The sequence below is a fragment of the Oncorhynchus tshawytscha genome, linkage group LG29 (genome assembly GCF_018296145.1).
Source record: "Oncorhynchus tshawytscha isolate Ot180627B linkage group LG29, Otsh_v2.0, whole genome shotgun sequence".
Classification (NCBI taxonomy): domain Eukaryota; kingdom Metazoa; phylum Chordata; class Actinopteri; order Salmoniformes; family Salmonidae; genus Oncorhynchus; species Oncorhynchus tshawytscha.
In genome coordinates this window covers 12101173-12122259 of record NC_056457.1, presented here as the reverse complement: position 1 = coordinate 12122259, position 21087 = coordinate 12101173, and the positions used below count along the sequence as shown (strand labels likewise).

The window sequence follows — 21087 nt, the reverse complement described above, 5'->3', positions numbered from 1 at the left end:
GAGGCGTCATACCTAGGGCTGTGGCAGTCACAAAATGTTGTCAGCCAGTGATTATCAAGTGATTATCAGTCAACTAACTGTTGGGCTCACAGTTATTGACCGTTAATTAACATAAACACATTTAGCCTCTTCCGGCTTCCACACATAACCTACAAGCCACTGATGCAGACCTTTGGAACATCTACTTTTAAAAAGTCTTCCTAAATCCATGTAATATAACCTACACCTTCACAATAAATCCATTATTTATTTTAGACAGGTCTAAAAAAGCATGATATGAAGAAAATGTAGTCTATTTTTTAAATATTTTTTATATATTTTTTATTTCACCTTTATTTAACCAGGTAGGCCAGTTGAGAACAAGTTCTCATTTGCAACTGCGACCTGGCCAAGATAAAGCATAGCAGTGTGAGCAGACAACACAGAGTTACACATGGAATAAACAATTAACAAGTCAATAACACAGTAGAAACAAAGGGGGGAGTCTATATACAATGTGTGCAAAAGGCATGAGGAGGTAGGCGAATAATTACAATTTTGCAGATTAACACTGGAGTGATAAATGATCAGATGGTCATGTACAGGTAGAGATATTGGTGTGCAAAAGAGCAAGTAAATAAATAAAAACAGTATGGGGATGAGGTAGGTGAAAATGGGTGGGCTATTTACCAATAGACTATGTACAGCAGCAGCGATCGGTTAGCTGCTCAGATAGCTGATGTTTGAAGTTGGTGAGGGAGATAAAAGTCTCCAACTTCAGCGATTTTTGCAATTCGCTCCAGTCACAGGCAGCAGAGTACTGGAACGAAAGTACTGGTACTATAAGTACTATTTCAGAAGATCAAAATGGCATACTCTGAGTTGTCCTTATGTTAGGTCCTAATCTGGCTCTTCCAAATGGCTTTGGGCTACACTAGTTCATTTAGCAGACATAATTTGCATAGAATTCTGTGACATTATTTTATAGTATGAAGAATACAATTGAGCAAAGCTGAAACAAATAGAAAGGATATTTTCTCCAAACGTTTTGAGGGAATGTGCACCTAGAATATGTGGACATCTATAAGTACCTAGGTGTCTGGCTAGACTGTAAACTCTCCTTCCAGACCCATATCAAACATCTCCAATTCAAAATCAAATCTAGAATCGGCTTTCTATTTCGCAACAAAGCCTCCTTCATTCACGCCGCCAAACTTACCCTAGTAAAACTGACTATCCTACCGATCCTCGACTTCGGCGATGTCATCTACAAAATAGCTTCCAACACTACTCAGCAAACTGGATGCAGTTTATAACACTGCCATCCGTTTTGTTACTAAAGCACCTTATACCACCCACCACTGCGACCTGTATGCTCTAGTCGGCTGGACCTCGCTACATATTCGTCGCCAGACCCACTGGCTCCAGGTCATCTACAAGTCCATGCTAGGTAAAGCTCTGCCTTATCTCAGTTCACTGGTCACGATGGCAACACCCACCCGTAGCACGCGCTCCAGCAGGTGTATCTCACTGATCATCCCTAAAGCCAACACCTCATTTGGCCGCCTTTCCTTCCAGTTCTCTGCTGCTTGTGACTGGAATGAATTGCAAAAATCGTTGAAGTTGGATACTTTTATCTCCCTCACCAACTTTAAACATCTTCTATCTGAGCAGCTAACCGATCGCTGCAGCTGTACATAGTCCATCGGTAAATAGCCCACCCAATTTACCTACCTCATCCCCATACTGTTTTTATTTATTTACTTTTCTGCTCTTTTGCACACCAGTATCTCTACCTGCACATGACCATCTGATCATTTGTCACTCCAGTGTTAATCTGCTAAATTGTAATAATTCGCCTACCTCCTCATGCCTTTTGCACACAATGTATATAGACTCTTTTATTTTCTCTTTAATTTTTTTCTACTGTTTTATTGACTTGTTTATTGTTTACTCCATGTGTAACTCTGTGTTGTTGTCTGTTCACACTGCTATGCTTTATCTTGGCCAGGTCGCAGTTGTAAATGAGAACTTGTTCTCAACTAGCCTACCTGGTTAAATAAAGGTGAAATAAAATAAATAAAAATATTCTGTGTTGAGTGGTTAACAAAGAAATAGGTATTCCTATATGCTTAATTTAGAGTTGTTAATGTAACTTTAGTTGTTCTACAAACATTGGGCTATATGATTAGATTTTTAATACATTGTAAGGCTGCATGATGTGACTCTAATGAAAGGCTTGAGCTTTGCTTTGCATCAGTCACTCATTCACAATTTGACAAGCACTTGATTATGCCTAGAATTTCTCAGCGGCATCCACTTTGTGTGGCCTTAATGCACCCTAAAAAAATCCATGCCTTTTTCAGCCAGTGGCCATTGTGCGGCTCCATCACCGTCACTTCTCACAGGCTACAAGTGAAGACAGAAACATCGGGGACGCAACTGTGCGTGTTCTTATTCAATTCCGAGGTGCATATTGAAGATAACTGTCCACATTTACTTTTCGTCAGCCAACAAAATGAGTAGGCCTAACGAACAGCAAAAGCACTAGCCTATGTCAATCTACTATCCCCCATAGTACAAAGGTCAACCTATTCTGTGTGAGAAATAAATATTCCAAACATAGTCTGGGACAGTTGTAGGATGCAATAGATAGCCTACTACCATGTGCGCAATGTGGCTGATGCAACAGATCAGAACGTTTAGCTTAAAATGTTGATGAACTATTAGGCTATTTCTTCACATTATAAGCGCAGCAATGCACACATGGCAGTAGGCTATTAGTGCCAATGTTCGATTAGTGGAAAACACCATTATCAAAAGTGACTGAAAATGTGATTATGCATGTAATGCTTTTATTATGAAGGTGCATTTTTAAAGTGGAAATGATCTTCCCCAAACTTGAAACTCACTCGCTGCTTATGTTTGCCAGTTAGGCTCTACACCTCTTGTAAAGCGTATTAATGTGCTTCATTTTAAGAAGTTAGTTACTTTAGTTGTGATGCAAACCTTATCAAAACATATGGGCTAGGCTACATTATAATATATAATTCACAAGTGATAGGCTAATATTGTCACCCATCAGACTATTCTTGATCTTGTCTTTACATATACTAAATGTGTGAAATTTGTTTAGATTTAGAATGGACCATTATCATGGACCTGTATTGAAACAGGGTCAGCGGTACAAATTGTCATCTCTGCACTTAAATAGTGAATGGAGGACGCTTTTCCCCATGGTTTATTTTCATGCCAGCCAGGTACGCTATACTCCTGTTGTAAATATATATAACAATGTGCTTAATATTAGGAAAGTTGAGAAATAAATATAGTAGGCCTAGCCTATAGAAAGCTGATCCTCCTATTTTTAGTAGAGGCCATCACTCTGTTTTCTCGCGCAATTGCATAGCCTATTGAAATATTGTGCAAAATGAGCTCATGGGCTCTCATGAAGTGTTTGATAAGATTTTCGAAAACAATTTGCATTGATGTCAGAGTGATTAGAGGGACAATAGAGTGCTGAGTACTAGGCATTTTGCAGGCTACTAATGACCGTCAGCAGCATCAGAGCCTAATTACCGTGACTAAACGGTCACATGGAATTTGACTGCCTTCATGACTCGTGACCACCGGTGTGGCGGTAACACGGTCATCGCAACAGCCCTAGTCATACCCAAGAAGACTTGAGGCTGCAATCGCTGCCAATGGTGCTTCAACAACGTACTGAGTAAATGGTCTGAATACTTATGTAAATGTGATATTTCCGTTTTTTATATTTTTTATATATACATTCCCCTAAACAGGTCAAATAGCAGATAATACATTATAATAAAATGTGTGAAGAAGTTTAGGAGTCTGACCAGAGGCTGACATATAGTTCCTCTTTAGGACATCCTTGTGATTCCATGATTTGGTATCGCCAGACAGTTATGAAGAATGAACTGCACATTTCAAAGAGGATTTTTCTGTGATGTTTGGTGCTGTGATGTTAAAGTCCCAGAAGTGGTGCATGTCCTAGTATGATTCTTTTTTAAGCATTGCTGCTGTACATGTCAGCTAATAATCGTTTCTGAGCATCAATACAAGTCGTTTCTGAAGTCAATATACAACAGAGAGTTAGGACATGGAGTCATCAATCTTGTCTATGGAAGATAGAGAGCGAGATAGAGAGAGAGAGCATGAAAGAAGGCGGTCGTACGGATGAAAGTAGGAGTTGTAAAGGAGAGAAGACCAAAGGGAGATGGGAGATGGAGTGTTAGACGGCAACTTTAAACCATGTTTACCGCTATAAGATCAGATCATAGTGAAGCGCTATCGCAACCTCTCCCACTCACAAACCTCTCACAGTAGGTTTGTGAGTGGAAGCAGTCCCACTGCAGATACTCCGTCACCCACAGCCCCCCACTAGCTAAGAACCAAGCTTGAGGAACATAGTATAGAAACTCCTGGGCTTATGCAGCTAACCAAGCCTCAAATGTCAACTCTAGCTCAAGCTCAACACCTCTAACAGTCAACCAACCGTTGCATACGAAGTACAACACCTACACCAAACCGCTGGGTTGTTGCATAAAGGATATTCAAAGTGCCAATCAAGCAGTTGTCACAGCTGAGTAGCTGCGGACACTGGACGGCCAGGCGTTGGATAGATCAAGGGTAAATGGTTACATGCTTGCTCGTTATCTCCTACTAAGGTCTCATTGAGCGACCTAGTCAAATAATCCATTTTCTGACATGTCTGTCTGTCTGGCAGATCCAGCCAACGCTATGAACTTTAACGATTAGACAATCTGGGTGTAAGGGGGCGCATCTTGAACTAGACTAGAGCTGAAACGTTTGCCCTTTGCTTCACAAATCTTTACACAAGGGACAAGAGGAAACACCATCTGTTCTAATCGCACGTTGCGTTTGTTAAAGGTTGAGAGCTGTTGGAAGCATCCGTCTTCTGGTTCCTTGAGTTATTTGTCTGGAGATTTGAATTATTTCTCTCCTCTTTTCTTCTCTCTGGAACTTCATCTTTCACTTGGATGGGAGAAATTAAGTCAATTAGATTATCAACATAATTCTTATTCCCTTCATCATGAATCGACAGACACAGCATGAACAGTGGTGGGAATAAAGCAAAAGAGAGCAAATTACCTCACAATAAGCACAGCAAGTTCTCCAATCGAGTGATTCTCTCTAGCTATATCATTCTGAGAGCGTTTTGCAGACAACATATACTTAAGCAATAAGGCCCGAGGAGGTGTGGTATATGGCCAATATACTAGAAACCCCCAAGGTGCCTTATTACTATTATAAACTGGTTACCAACGTAATTAGAGCAGTAAAAATACATGTTTTGTCATACCCATGGAATGCATTCAGGGCTCAAACCACCCAGTTTATAATTGTACTTTTTCATCTCGACCGAAGCAGACTGCTTTTTTGTGGATGTTGTTTATTTTTTAGTGCGCCACCCTCTGCCCCCATGGGAGCTTTCTTATTACAAGCCTCCCTTTGGTGATCAAAGATGAAGATATTAATATCAGACGACTCTATGGTGTGTTGGGGCAGCTGTAAAATTCCACTGCTAGCTAGGCTATTCCCACAGGGAGCCTCATATCAGACACAAGTGTTTGCTAGCCTATATAGCGATGCTAGCTCCTACCCAGGCTCTCTGTCTTTCGATGTTGTCATTCTGCCTTTTGCTGAGCTATAATACACTCATGTTCACTTCACTCCTGTCTAGTGTAGTCTCAGAAGTAGATTCGACTCTGAAATACTTCACTTTAAATGCTCCTGTCTTCACACTCTCCAGGGTGCATGCTGTGCCTACCGTTTCAGGGACAGACTACTGAGTCTCCATCACAAATGGCACCCTATTCCCCACATAGTGCAGAGGGCTCTGGTCAAAGGCAGTGCACTATGCAGGGAGTAGGGTGCCATTTGGGATGCTACCCAGACACTCCAGGAAATTCTGACAGGCGTCATCACGCTTTGTGTAAAGTGGTGAATTTAGGTGTCAGCCCCACGCTCTCTATTTTTCTGTGGTATTACTTTCTTAGTGATTGTGACAGGCGTAGCGGGACGTGGCGCGCTGCTAGCTTCACTTTACTGTTAGTCAGCAGCACCAGCACAACACAGCAGCAGTCAATTGTATCATTACTGTCTGCAGGGTCACACAAGGACAGATACAAGGTGGAGGAGAGGGAGATAGAGAGAGGGGGAGAAAGATGGGGATAGAGAGAGATGAAAGAGAAGGGAGAAAGAGAGACCGATCGAGGGAGAGAGATATTTACGATTGAGGCGCTGCCAGAGAGAGAGAGACGCCCTGCATCCCGATCTCTGTCTTTACCGCTCGGCCCAATAACTCCAAAGGGACAGAAGGCATGTTTGTAAAAATACATTTTCCCTTTAAATGATAGCCATGCTATGTCTGGATGTTGCGCGTCTCAGATTAATGTCAGAGATTAATAATAGGACTAGCACACTGAGTGTGTGTGTGTGTGTGTCTTTGCACCCTTGCCTATATCTATATATATCCCATTATTGGTGTTGGCAATGTGCCTGCAGATCATTGCGATCGTTTGCCATTCTGTGGCATGCAGTGGGTCTGTTATTCAGTCAGTCAGTGAGTCAGGGAGGGTTGACACCTTATGTAACGGTAACTCAGAGTGACCTTCCCATGGCCCCCATATGTGTGTGTCACCTTGTGGCCCCTGTACTAAAGTGTGTGTTCCAGACAAACTGCAGCCTGTGTCACTCACGATGACACCCTGTTCACTGTATAGTGACACTGTCCGTCTACACTCTGGGGGAGCCCCATCCTTCCCAATTTAATGCCCTATTACCCTGCTTGGTCATCTTATTAAGGTCCACAGCATCATCTTTGTGGCTAACCATAATACTATTTGAAGTCTATGGGAGCTGTACCTTACAATAGAATAAAACGTTATTGTCCATCCAGGATTACAAGTTTTCTTTGGCATCACCTTACATTAAAAAGGATGAAATACACATATATTCTCACATAACAAACATTTAAACCAGTCAACCCATCATACTGCATAACCTAAAAACATAGAGGACTTTGATACATTTACTCACAACTGACCGCTGCCCTGCACTGTTAAAATAGAGAAATAGATAAGTGCATATGCCAATACATTTGATGTTTCATTTAGTCGTCCAACAGCACAAGGAACGAATGAATGTTTGAACACGTTCTTCTTGGCCATGGGCATTCTGAAGCGCCGGCCAGAGGGAAGCACTCGAACGTGAGGGTGTAGGTGGGAGGGGTCGTCAATGACAGCCAGTGCCTTCCCTTTTGGTTACCTGGTGGAACAGACTGCTCAACTGGGCCTGTGGTCGACTGATTACTTTGCTGGCTGTGTTTACTATTCTGGGCAGTTTGCTTTTGCTCCTCACGCTCAGATTGCCATACCAGACTGTCATATCGAACGTGAGGATGCTTTCCACCAGACTGCTGTACAACTTCTCCAGAACATCCCTTCAACCCTTCAATTTCCTGATTAAAACAGGCGCTGGCATGCCTTAAAAAAATACATTTTGCATTCTCTGTAAATCCCAACTTTTAATCAATTTGTGTCCCTAGATATTTAAAACACTCAACCACCTCCACTGGTTGCTTGTTCAGAGAGAGTTGTTGGGACATTGGCAGGTCCTTGCCATTGATGATCAGCTCCTTTGTCTTGTCCACATTCATGTGGAAGGCAATTAACCATTCTTGAAGGTTGTTGGCCTGTTTAAAACAGCTGTCCCCGTCTGACGTAGCATCTTTAAAAAATAGTCCCACCACAGCCATGTCATCTGCGTTCTTGCAAAGGCTCACATTGTTTCCTTTGGGTCTTTGTCTCGTTAGTGTAGATAGAGAACAACAGCGGTGAAAGGACACACCCCTGGGGCGCCCCTGTGTACAGGGTCAGTTCATCAGAGAGGGCCCCGTTCAGGAGAACCCTCTGTGGGCGGTCAGTTAAAAAGTCCTTGATCCAACCTGCGAGGCCACCGTTGACGTTCAGGTCCAGTCGTCGTTTCAGCAGTGTATATTTGCATTGTATTGAAAGCTGAACTCAAATAAATAAATATGTGTGCATATGATTTAGCATGTTGAAAGTGACTAGACACCATGTTCACCAAGGTCAGGGTACTATCCTACAGTCCCACTCTGTGCCTTATAGGCAAACTGTAGCAGGTCCAGTTGACAGGGTGACAGGGTAAGGTGCTCCCTGACAACCCTCTCCATGCATTTGGCCAGCAGTGGCATGAGGGCAACAGGTCAAAAGTCATTTGGTGATTAGGCACCGGTACAATGGTCGACAGCTTCCAGGAGTTTGGCACTGTGCAGGTGCTCAGCAGGAGTTGAAACCATAGTGTGAGACGAATCAGACGCACCCAGGACCATGGTCACAGTTCCCCTGATGAATGGTCTTAGTCAGAGGACAGGCTTGGCTAGTGATTCATGGGGAGGATGAACATGTTGTTGTTGCACTCCCCTTAACTTTCCTTTCTACTGCAGGCAAGTGCCGCTGTGGCTTATACTGAGTGGAGGCAAGTGAATGAGTAAGAGACACATTCAGGTTGATCCCCCTTTCCCATCATTTTTTTAGTGTGTGTGAATGCATGTGTGTGTGTGTGTGTGTATGTGTGTGCGTGTGCGTGTGTGTGGGGGGGGTATGTGTGTGTGGATGGGTGGTTATGAATGAGAGCTCAGCTGGCAGAGTCAGCCTGAGGAGCAGACCGCACACACACTGACGCACACACTAAACAGGTGCCCACTCACTATTCTGCCATGCTCCATGTCACACGCATTGCTTTTGGCAGGTGTGTCATCTCTGGTGCTACACTGCTCTGCCTTGCATTACTGATGTTAACTTAGCCTCTAACCCAGGGAGAGGAATGGGAATTGACAGCCACAGCTCCGTGAATGTGGAACAGGGTTGTAACGGTTGTGTTTTATGGCAGTGGTGTCTCTTGGTGATTAATGTTCGTGCAGAGGCATTTTGCGCACTAATTACTGTGGCTATTACGATACGCTTCTTGTACGATTAGCACAGAGTTGCTACGTACGAGCCGCTTATGAGGGGACTATAGCAACGTTATAAAACAGCTGTTTCTACTCCTTTCTATCCATTTACTCTAAAGGGTGTGGACTGGTTTTGGAGATGTGCAGACAGACAGACAGACAGACAGACAGACAGACAGACAGACAGACAGACAGACAGACAGACAGACAGACAGACAGACAGACAGACAGACAGACAGACAGACAGACAGACAGACAGACAGACAGACAGACAGACAGACAGACAGACAGACAGACAGACAGACAGACAGACAGACAGACAGTACAGCACAGTATGTGAGACTCATGTAGCCAGACCAGTTAGTCAGTAAGGGTGACAGGAAGTAATGATGTGTTCCCACCTCCCCCCTGTGGTGAGGTGAACGTCATGCTGACACTCCTTTTAATGGCCTGCCATGTATTAGCTGGGCAGCAGGGGTGGGGGGGACTTGGTGGCGCTGATTGATGACCCGCGCAGCCGACACCAACCGCCACCAGCCTGCATGACACAGCAACCGCAACTCATCCTGCCATCAGGGCCATGGTCGGCAGCGTCTACTCACAGCACTGACAGTGACTCAGCACCATAGCATCCTGCAGATACACATTTGGCGTGGTGGAGAGGAGAAATGGGGTACAGAAGAACCAATACTTTCTTTCTATAGAGCTTGCGGTAAATACCTGGTGCTATATCACCAGGGACCGTTATTGGAGCAAATCGATACTGTAGTAAACATTACATTTGTTTTGTCTGACTGGCCAGCCAATTAAGTGATCGCAGCAGTACTCCAGGGGCACCAACAACCAATCGGCTGCTCTGTGGTTGAGTCACTGCTCACTGGCCCCAGCTGTTGTTGTGGCTCATGCTTGAAGAATAAGTGTTATTTGTTTCATAATGGAATTGTTCATTGTAATCAGGCCCCTGGTCTATTGCCCAGTGGGGATCAGCCTCAGCAGGGTCTTACTTGAATTCCTGTTATGAAAGCCCAGCAGCCTTTGGTCTACTGTGAGGTCACTAATAGGACAAGTAAGACTGAGGGGAGGAAGGCGAGGGAGGAGGGGCCCCAGAGACATCACTGCTCAGCACTACTAAGTCACCACAGCCCAAACTGAGGCCCTCTGAGGCCCCAAAGCCCCAACAACAACAGCACAGGAAACACATGGAGAGACAAGGCCTGATGTGTGAGGAGGTATCAGGAACTGTTTACTGATTCCCGTCAAAGGAGCGAAAGAAACATAATCAAAGGGCGAACGCCATGAAGGCGCCTCACTTTTGTCTGGTCTGCTGGGAGGAGGAGATCGAGATAGACATCACGGTGTTGTTGCAATCACCAAATCCCTTGAGATTATGCCAATGAGGTCCACTGTAAATCCACTCCTCTAATGTTAACTGGTCTGTTTCCAAAATGTCACACTATTCCCTTTATAGTGCACTACTTTTGACTAGAGTCCTATGGGTAGTGCACTGTAGAGAGTGTACTATATAGAGAATAGGGTGCAATTTGAGACTGACACATTGTTTGTCCCTTGGGGCTGCCATGGTGGCCTTACTGTAAATGGACCTATTTATAACTCCACAGTGAGTTTGGATATTAAAATGGTGGAGAAATGGGAAAGTTGTTACCTCTATAATGTTTTTCAGCTATCTGAAAGAAAGAAAGAAGTCAATGTAACACCTCCACATTTTCTCAGATTTGTCTTACTTTATGACTGAGATTTGACTCCCTGAATCTGTGTAAGGAATTTAGGAGCATGTCTCCATTTCCCGACCGCCTTCACAGTGCCTGCGTCCCAAATGGCACCCTATTCCCGACACAGTGCACTACTTTTGACCGAACCCGTAGGGCCCTGGTCAAAAGTAGTGCCCTTAGGGTGCCATTTGAGACAGTGTGTTCATTCAAATGCAGCTGGAACCAGCAGATGAACCTAGCCGTGAGAACATCGCATTGGAGGGAGGAAAATATCAGCTCCCATAAAAGAGTGTGATTAAGTCTTTGGGTTATCTGTGGGTTGTTATGAGAGCACAGCCCTGTCCCCTCGTTCAGTGACTCCCTTACTCCCTCCTTCCTCACCCTCTTTCCTCCTTCGTTATGGAAGGTGCAGCTTCATGCAGGCGCCGAGCCAGATCCTTAGACGCTAGACCCCTACAGTAAAATAGAGGGAAGTCCAAAATGTAAAGGCTTTGTTATCCTTGCGCGCTTGCACCCTGGTGGCGACAGAGTGACAGATTTATTTCATTAACCCGTCTCGAGTGACCTTGGCTGGGGCTTAAACTCTGTGCGCCCCTCCAGGTTCACTATTCAGAGCTGCACTCTCCAAGTCGCAGCAGCAGCAAAGGCATTTTGGGGACCCAAAGGGCTGTCAACATGAGCCCAAACACAAAGACCGCTGCGTTGCTATGAGGAGAGGGATTGTTTCTGAAAGTCATATTCTCCCAGTCCCAATGGTGAGTGCTTTATTTAGTCTTTCTCTCTTAGAAATGATGGGATTATTGAATTTTTTTCTCTCTGATGGAGTCCCATTTGTCCTCGGCAAAGAGATTTGAATACAATGTACTATTTGTGTTGTCATGGCAATGGCCACGCTCTACGTGTGTGTGTGGGTATGTGTGTCAGTTGCCATGCAGTGGTTCGTTTGTTATTCTCCTGTAAAATGTTGGAATACCATGGAGCTGCTAGCTGTCCCTGACATTACTGAAAAGACACAGACCAACGGTATCTGTGTTGATCGGTGATTTACTCACCGTGTTTACATCTTTGGGTAGGTATCTCGAGTCATATTTCAACCCGGACGTAATCCTCTGTTTTCTGGACTATTTGTCCTATCCAGCTCCTGGACTTTAAGGACATAATACATCATCTCTCTCTCCCTTACTCTCTGTGTCTAGCCGAACTCTGCCCGGGGTCTGAGGGGCTTTTCCCATACTCTCCTTTCCTCTATCGTAGTTAAATCCACAGCCTCTCCACATATCTCGCTCTCCCGCTCTCTCTGTGTATGGACAAGTCGTGGCACGCACCTGTAGCTAATGTGCCATCATAGCAGGTGGATATGATTCACCGCTCACCCCTCCTCTTTCTCTTCCTCCCCCTCCTCCTCCTCCTCCTCTTCCACCTCCTCTGCCCTGTGTGAATGAAAGGTATTCTGGTAGCCAGTACGGGTGATGATGTGTAATCACTGTGGACACTGGAGAGGTTCAGCTGTACTCCTTCAACACTCACCGCCACTCCGCTCATTAGCCCTGGAGCATGATGCTTATGCACCTAGAAAGAGGTAGAGAGCGGGGGGGGGGAGCAGGGCTTAGAGAGAGAGAGAGAGAGCAGGGGTTAGAGAGAGAGATGAGGGAGGTGAGAAGAGAGAGAGAGGGAAAGGAGGGAGGTGAGAAGAGAGAGAGAGGGAAAGGAGGGAGAGAGAAAAAGAGGAGAGGAGAGAGACAACCCCCAGTGAAATTGCCCAAAATGGGCATTCTCACGGTGGGCCAGTGTCTTGTTTTGGCATTCGACTGGCCAAATATCAATATGACTGGTAATTGAGTTGCAGCCTGCAGCGTGCGTATTTCAATCCAGTCTTTTATGAAAGTGATTATTTTCATAAGGAACAATACATTATGAAATTATCAGTGTTGCTTGTTTGCTTATCCTTTCCCCTGCCATTGCGTTGCGCTTTCAGAGAAACACAGGGTGCGTCTCGAGTGGAATCTTTTTCCCTTTATAGTGCACTACTTTTGACCAGGGCCCATAGGGTTCTGGTCAAAAGTGGTGCACTATATACGAAATAGGGTGCCATTTGGGACGTATCCACAGGTTGCCCACATACAGACCCTGTCGTCCTAGGGGGCACAAATCCAATTTCACACTCGCCACTGCCACCAGATTATTTATGCATTGGGGATTCACCTTAGGGGACGTGAAGGTGTGTTTATTCCCCAAAGACAGGGCAACACATGGAAATACAATCTCTCTCTCTCACATACACACACACACACACACACACACACACACACACACACACACACACACACACACACACACACACATATACACAGGCAAGCTTTTCCAGAGGTGAAAATAATTTGTGTGTGCACAGCTCGCGCGTGTGGGCCTTCCTTTCATTTATCAAGGTACTATCACTTCTGTCACTTCTAAAGACTACCCGTGGAAGTTAGCATACAGTCTAGTGATATATAGCTCAGTACACACTACACGCCCTACTGATCAATGTTTAACGACCCATGATTGGTTTTACTGACCAGCCTAGGCAGTGAGTGCAGCGTACTGCATTTCATACATAGCCAGTGTTCAGGAGCCAAATACACAATGACCCCCCTGTACATTAATGGTCTAATCCAACCTTGATTTATGTTACTTTTCCATGGCTAAGTATTTATGCCTGTCATGGTGAATATTTATTATTGTTGTCAGAGGGGTGGGGGTTTGTTGAGTTCTTTCCTGTTTGTGACCTGACTGGGAATTGTAAACATCGTCTTGTCTGTCCTGATCTGTCACTGGCTGTATTTTTCTCTCTATATCAGTCTCTCTGTCTGTCCTCTCTGTCTCTCAATGGACATCCCCTCACCTGGCTATGTGATCAATCTCTTTCCTCTTTCTCTCTCTCTTTCTCTTTCTCTCACTTTCTCTCTCTCTCTTTCTCTCTCTCACTCTTCTTTCTTTCTCTCTCTCTCGCTCTCTCTTCTTTCTTACTCTCTCTGTCTCTCTCTCACCCCCCCCTCTATGTCCTCACCTAATCACATCAGTGTCTGACCGTGCTTCCTGACCGCGGTGCCGTATCTCAGTCTGTCTCTCTGGTCTGGTTGTGTTCCACAGAGAACCATGAGCACTGTGGAGGAGGAGCCGGACCACATGATACCATGAAGAGAAGCCTGCAGGTCCTGCGCCGCCAGCTGCTGAGTGAGTAGACATGGCTGGGTCCTCATAGCTGAGATAGGATACAGTCAAACCATTACTGACACTCATAGCACACGTGACATAACTAAGCTACGGGCTTACTGTACATTAGCCAAACTTGTAAAACTGCACATTAGCCACAGGTAAGGGCCCAGTAGAATAGAGTCCAGTGAGACAGAAAACAGCTAAAGTGAAGGCACAATAACAGTGCTGATAACAGCTACAAGAAAAGGACCTTCAAAACACAGTCTCAGCCGATTCCATGTAGACAGAGATGGGTATTGTACTCGCATAGTGTTACTCATCCTTATCTATCTCTGCGTTACATAATCATATCATACAGTATATACTGATTAACATTCTAAGAATATTAGCAGGGCCGGGGGGGGTGAATATCTGGCAGGTGTCCAGAGCAGAATGTGGAACATGGGGTCAGGCTGAACCACTGACATTGCCACAGGCTGTTAGTGGAGCAGGTTGCTCATCTCTACTATGATATGATTCACCCTGTGCCCCATGGCCCAGAACAGGGCAACAAGGTTAAAGGCTGGGCCTGACTAATCTAACTCAATCATATCACACAGCAGATACATGAAGGTTGTTGACTGCTCAGGAAGCCTCCTATAGGGTATGCTGTTGTATACTCAAGAACAGATGGTCCAGTCAAAGTGTTCCAATGCTGTACTATGTTCTCCAGTGGTGCTGGGTTGAGAACAGGGTACAGCCACGGAAATAATGGAACCTTTGGCAAGGAAACTATTTCTTAGCATTGTCTGGCTCAGAAATGTAGGATATGTGAAATCATAGAATGAGATGATTATTCTTTTTTTCTCATTTTGCCGTTTGTTTTTGGTACCGTGTGGTTCTTCGTACCAAATGATCTGTCGCCTCTTTTTGAGAGGTTTCATCAGTTTTCTGTGGAACCCAACATTGACAGTCCAGGTGGTATTTTTCACTTAGATGTGCTGTGTGAGTCACAGCTGTGGCCTGCCTCTCCCCAGACTCTTCACACGCAACTCTCTGCATCTTAAATGTCACCCTATTGCCTATATACTGCACTACCCTGTTCAAAAGTACTACACTATATAGGGAATAGGGTGCTATTTGGGGGGGTAGCCTAGGTAGCTTGTTCTTATGTCTAGACAGGGAAGCCCACCAGAGACTCCTGCTGCCTTTCTGTAGAACAGACTATTCTCATTTCTCATTCTGGCCTGTACCTGCCAGCGGCGGCATGTAGCCTAGTGGTTAGAGAGGCGAGCTACTGTAGCAACTGGAGGGTTGCCAGTTTGAATCCCAGGTCTGGAGGGGTCTGCTGGTATCAAATCCTAGATGCCATTGCCTGCCATTGTGTCCTTGAGCAAGGCACCCCACAACAATTGCTCCATGGGTGCCCAGTGTGGGAGCCCCCTCTCCTACCTGTGTGTGTGTGTCTTTCAGATAAGGTATAAGTCAAATTTAGGTTGGCCAAATAAATAAATTGGCAAATACAATTATCGTAATATAAACCAGAGTTTGGGTCAATTTCAACTGAATTGAACAATGCTCATTGAGAATTCTTGGGAGTTAATTTTTGTTAATTTTACGAGTTGGCCTATAGCGTTGGTTGTGGAGAGGGGTTTCAGAGAGCACAGAGAGTGGGATGAAATCAGGATATTATCACACTGTACTCCCATTTCCTTTGGTCCCAATCCTTCTTTCCTGTGGTGTTTTTTCTTCTCTGTCCTCTCTCTCTTTCCTTCCATGTCTGCCTTTTCCATCCATGTCTCAACATGGTTGTCTGTACAGGCCCACCTGAAGCTACAGAAAACTTCCTGTTTGTTTTCAGAAAACGTTTGTTTTGCCCTCTGTCCTCAATCCAATTCCTTCCCAGTACGGCAATTCCTTCCATCTCCTTGACTCAAGTGCAAATGACATTGTGACGTCAGCTCGTCAAATGCTTATCTGTGAGCGTTTAGAGTGATTTGCAAGCTATGAGAAATCTCCCTAATCTGAGTTGCAGGGCCGCGCTCCTCGCCTTTTGGTTGGGTTCTATTGTGGCACTACATTGTGCTTGTAATAATGTCATAACACCGCCGTAATATCTTGAATAACTTATACATTACGTGTGAGCGGTACAGTGCTGCCAGTCTACTTTATTGCGTTGTTTTTCTCAGTCTTCGTGACTCAATGTTCTCCCCAGAGCCCGAATAACTTCCTAGTTTATGTCTTTCCTTCCTGTTTAAACCGACCGGACCTGTGGCCCAGTTGCTGTTACAGCCCCCAGTCAACCAGGCAACTACTGTCCTAGTAAATCAATACCACAGTAAACATCAGAGGGCCTTTCTATCCTCCTTGTCTCTCATTCCTCAGGTCTCTGACAGAGTGGATATGGGATCTGGGATAAACATGTCCGTGTTGTAAAAAGTGTGTGTGGGGGAGGGGGGGTAACCTAATCTGACAAGCTTTACAGAACATTCAAACAGGAAGATATTATCCCACTGTGTGATAGGATGAATCCCAACTGGCACCCTATTCCCTATATAGTGTACTAGTTTTGACCAGGGCCTATGGCTCTGGTCAAAAGTAGTGCACTAAGTAGGGAATAGGGTACTTTTTGGAACGGTACCATAGAATCTCTCAGAGCTCACGTCTGTGCCGCCATAACCCCCCCCACCACCCCACCCCCAGTCCCAGCGGTCCACAGGATGTGCCCCATCTATCCCTCAGCCCCCTGGGATAACCACTCTCCCCCATAGATTGGCAGGCGGGCCGGGCACACCCAACCAGCAGACCAGTGGAATTTGTCTGTTGACGCCACTTTTAAAGATGCACTCTCTTTACACCTCTGACTGACAGTTTGTTTAATTCCCGACTGAAAACAATTGTTGTTCAAGAATAGTTCCTAACCTGAAAACAGAGTTCATTAAGGGTGATTGCACATAGCTGCTAGAAATAAGTATGTTTGAATAAATGTATTGAACTTAAAGGAGAGATGCTGTTTACATTTTTATTTGTATGATTTGACCCTCATCCCATTGTATATTTGACCCTCATCCCATTGTATATTTGACCCTCATCCCATTGTATATTTGACCCTCATCCCATTGTATATTTGACCCTCATCCCATTTTATATTTGACCCTCATCCCATTGTATATTTGACCCTCATCCCATTGTATATTTGACCCTCATCCCATTGTATATTTGACCCTCATCCCATTGTATATTTGACCCTCATCCCATTGTATATTTGACCCTCATCCCATTGTATATTCCCCGGACCCATGGGGATTAAACTGGAAAACGGATGGAAAACCAGTCCCTTGTTTTGATGAGTCGAAATGTTTTTCTTATCCAGAGAGACTTACGAATACCAATACAACCTCCTCACCAATCAACTGTCAGATCACATACTGTATTGTAGGTGACATCAGTAACGCCTATTGACTACTGCAGCTAGGTCATAATTGGAATAGCATGGACAGGCTTGATAATCAAATCCCGCCACAGGTCTGACTGGGGATAAGGGGCTTTTTGTGCCCCTGCTGTGAAGAATCTCATCAGTTTGATCTGGTCTGTTCAGATAGCATGTTAAAGATGAGGTGAAATGCACAGGCTCTTCTCCACAAATCACATCGTCAAAAGAAGCCCAACATCTACTTTCATTCGACTCCGTCAAGCTTTATTTACAAATATGAGCTGAGTGTTTGTGTGTTTTTATTTAACCCTTATTTTACCTGGTAAGTTGACTGATAACATTCTCATTTACAGCAGCAACCTGGGGAATAGTTACAAGGCAGAGGAATGACCAATTGTAAGCTGGGGATGATTAGGTGACCGGGATGGTATGAGGGACAGATTGGGTATTTAGCCAGGACACCGGGGTTAACACCCCTACTCTTACAATAAGTGCCATGGGATCTTTAGTGACCACAGAGAGTCAGGACGCCAATTTAACGTCCCATCCGAAAGACGGCACCGTACACAGGGCAATGTCCCCAATCACTGCCCTGGGCATTGGGATGCCCTTGGCATTGGGAGGACTGACCAGGACCAACCCTGCTTAGCTTCAGAAGCAAGCCAGCAGTGGGATGCAGGGTGGTATGCTGCTGGCTATGTTTGTGTGTGTGCGTGCATGTGTAGTTTGAGTTTTTTGAGATTTGAGATGGAACCTTATTGGTATTCTGATCGATGCTGTAGAGACAACCCTCCTAACTCCCGTGTGGACTCACAGAGCATCCCATGGACTTAGCATCCGCGGCGCACCATATTAGCAATTAGTATAAACAAGCCTTAACACAGTCCATAGGGGACTGGGCGGTGAGGGCATCCTTAATCGCTAACTGCTATGCATCAGTGCCCACAGTGATTACAATACAATATCAACCCATGCATGTTTAGCCTATACACCAGCAGCTAATGATGTGATAATATGATTATCTGCACCTGTGGCATCACAGTGAATGATGTGCGTGTTAAGCTTGGAGAAGATGCCCCTTAGACACTGATCTTAGGTCAGTTTAGTGATTTAACCTACTAATGGTGAAGGTGAGGATTTGGGGAGGGTAAACTGTGCTGTGCAGTTTAGAAATAGCGCCTACAGAACAGCCACTGGGGATTGAATGTTGTCGATGGAGGATGTTGCGTATTATAGGACCTATTTTGGGGAATGTCAGATTTCCTGGGATTTGCTAAATGAAACGCTGTGACTGACCGACCGACTACTGATGATGCAGCACAACTGGGCTCCTGCCACATAGGCAGACTGGAGATTTCTCCTTCAGAGAACGAGAGAGAGTTAGAGAGAGAGAGAGAGATGATTGATTACATAGCTAGGCGAGGGATATCCACTGATCTGTTCTCCACTACACACACTAAGTGGATTCTCTTCTATGATTGATTAGCCTGGTCTGGTGGATATAGGATGCAGTACTGTAGGCTACATCTCACACTAGTATCCCCCTACACCGGTTGGTACACTCTGTAGAAAAAAGGGTTATTTGGGCTGTCCCCATAGGAGAACCCTTTTTGGCTCTAAGTAGAACTCTTTTGGGTTCCACATCGAACCCTCTGTGGAAAGGGTTTTTACATGGAACCCAAAAGTGTTCTACCTGGAACCAAAAAGGGTTCTTCAAAGGGTTCTGCTATGGGGGACAGCTGGCCGAAAAAACATTTTTAGGTTCTAGACAGCACTTTTTTTTTTAAAGAGCGTAGGCTTGGTAGCTTGAGTAAAGACTGACCAATGAGGATGTGGCTGAATGTAGAGGATTTGATCATTTTCTTCATTAGGATGCATTCATTTCACTAGGCCTCAAACTCAATAACATCCTATGCCCCGAGCAGCCATCTTGGCTTTCTAGGCCCTTGACTCTAATACTGAATGATGGAACGGGGACAGAAAGATGGGGGACAACGCTATTGGATCAAGTGCACAAGACGCAGCAGCCAGCCCTATGATTTATTAATGTTCCATTTCCCTCCATCTCATCAATGGAGGACTTATACATGAATATCACTCGCTTCTTATGCAAGTTTACTGCATAAATTGCCCATCCCCATGATAAATCTCTGGACTGGGTTAATGGAAATAGGTTTTTGGTTAATATCACTGACATAAATCAGAATGTAATTTTAACAGTCATATTTACCTTGTCCTTTTTTTTCTAGCAGGCTGTAGCTTTCGATAGTGGCGTTAGCTGCCCACTTCCTAGACCTGGAGATGGTGTTGGTGTTGAGACAAGGTCTTTCACGCAAATGTACTAGCAACCTTAAAGCGAGTCAAGTACCTCTGTGTCCTTTGTCTTGTGTTAGATGGAGTCAAGATGTACTGTATTTCATCTGAAACAGTCATTCGTCTCCTCAGCCACCTTACGTTTTACATGTACAGTTGAAGTCAGAAGTTTACATATACCTTAGCCAAATACATTTAAACTCAGTTTTTCACAATTCCTGACATTTAATCCTAGTAATAATTCCCTGTCTTAGGTCAGTTAGGATCACCACTTTATTTTATGAATGTGAAATGTCAGAATAATAGTAGAGAGAATGATTTATTTCAGATTACATACACCCAATTAGTATTTGGTAGCATTGCCTTTAAATTGTTTAACTTGGGTCAAATGTTTCGGTTAGCCTTGCACAAGCTTCCCACAATAAGTTGGGTGAATTTTGTCCCATTCCTCCTGACAGAGCTGGTGTAACTGAGTCAGGTTTGTGGGCCTCCTAGCTCGCACACGCTTTTTCAGTTCTGCCCACACATTTTCTATAGGATTGAGGTCAGGGCTTTGTGATGGCCACTCCAATACCTTGACTTTGTTGTCCTTAAGCCATTTTGCCACAAATTTGAAAGTATGCTTGGGGTCATTGTCCATTTGGAAGAACCATTTGCGACCAAGCTTTAACTTCCTGACTGATGTGTTGAGATGTTGCTTCAATATATCCACATAATTTTCCATCCTCATGATGACATCTATTTTGTGAAGTGCACCAGTCCCTCGTGCAGCAAAGCACCCCCACAACATGGTGCTGCCACCCCCATGCTTCACGGATGGGATGGTGTTCTTCGGCTTGCAAGCCTCCCCCTCTTTCCTCCAAAGATAACGATGGTCATTATGGCCAAACAGTTCTATTTTTGTTTCTTCAGACCAGAGGATATTTCTCCAAAAAGTATGATCTTTGTCCCCATGTGAAGTTGCAAACCGTAGTCTGGCTTTTTATGGCGGTTTTGGAGCAGTGGATTCTTCCTTGCTCAGCGGCCATTCAGGTTATCTTGATATAGGACTTGTTTTACTGTGGATAGATACTTTTGTACCTGTTTCCTCCAGCATCTTCACATGGTCCTTTGCTGTTGTTCTGGGATTGATTTGCACTTTTCGCAACAAAGTACGTTCATCACTGGTAGACAGAACGCGTCTCCTTCCTGAGCGGTATGACGGCTGCGTGGTCCCATGGTGTTTATACCTGCATACTATTGTTTGTACAGATGAACGTGGTACCTTCAGGCATTTGGAAATTGCTCCCAAGGATGAACCAGACTTGTGGATGTCTTGGCTGATTTCTTTTGATTTTCCCATGGTGTCAAGCAAAGAGGCACTGAGTTTGAAGGTAGGCCTTGAAATACATCCACAGGTACACCTCCAATCCACAGGTACACCTCCACCTCCACCT

General features: G+C 44.6%; 1 protein-coding gene across 2 annotated transcripts in view; it reads left to right on the top strand.

Moving 5' to 3' along the window:
• Window positions 1–21087, top strand: part of tmem108 (transmembrane protein 108) — a 61785-nt gene that overhangs the window by 29030 nt on the left and 11668 nt on the right. Inside the window, exons 1-2 of one of the 2 annotated variants that reach the window (XM_024392937.2) lie at window positions 11081–11486; window positions 13861–13944. In XM_024392937.2, coding sequence (XP_024248705.2) covers window positions 13905–13944 — 40 coding nt within the window. In that variant the 5' untranslated portion in view covers window positions 11081–11486; window positions 13861–13904. Of the gene's footprint in view, window positions 1–11080; window positions 11487–13860; window positions 13945–21087 lie in introns of those variants that run through there. The other variant, XM_042308404.1, reaches the window with a different exon arrangement.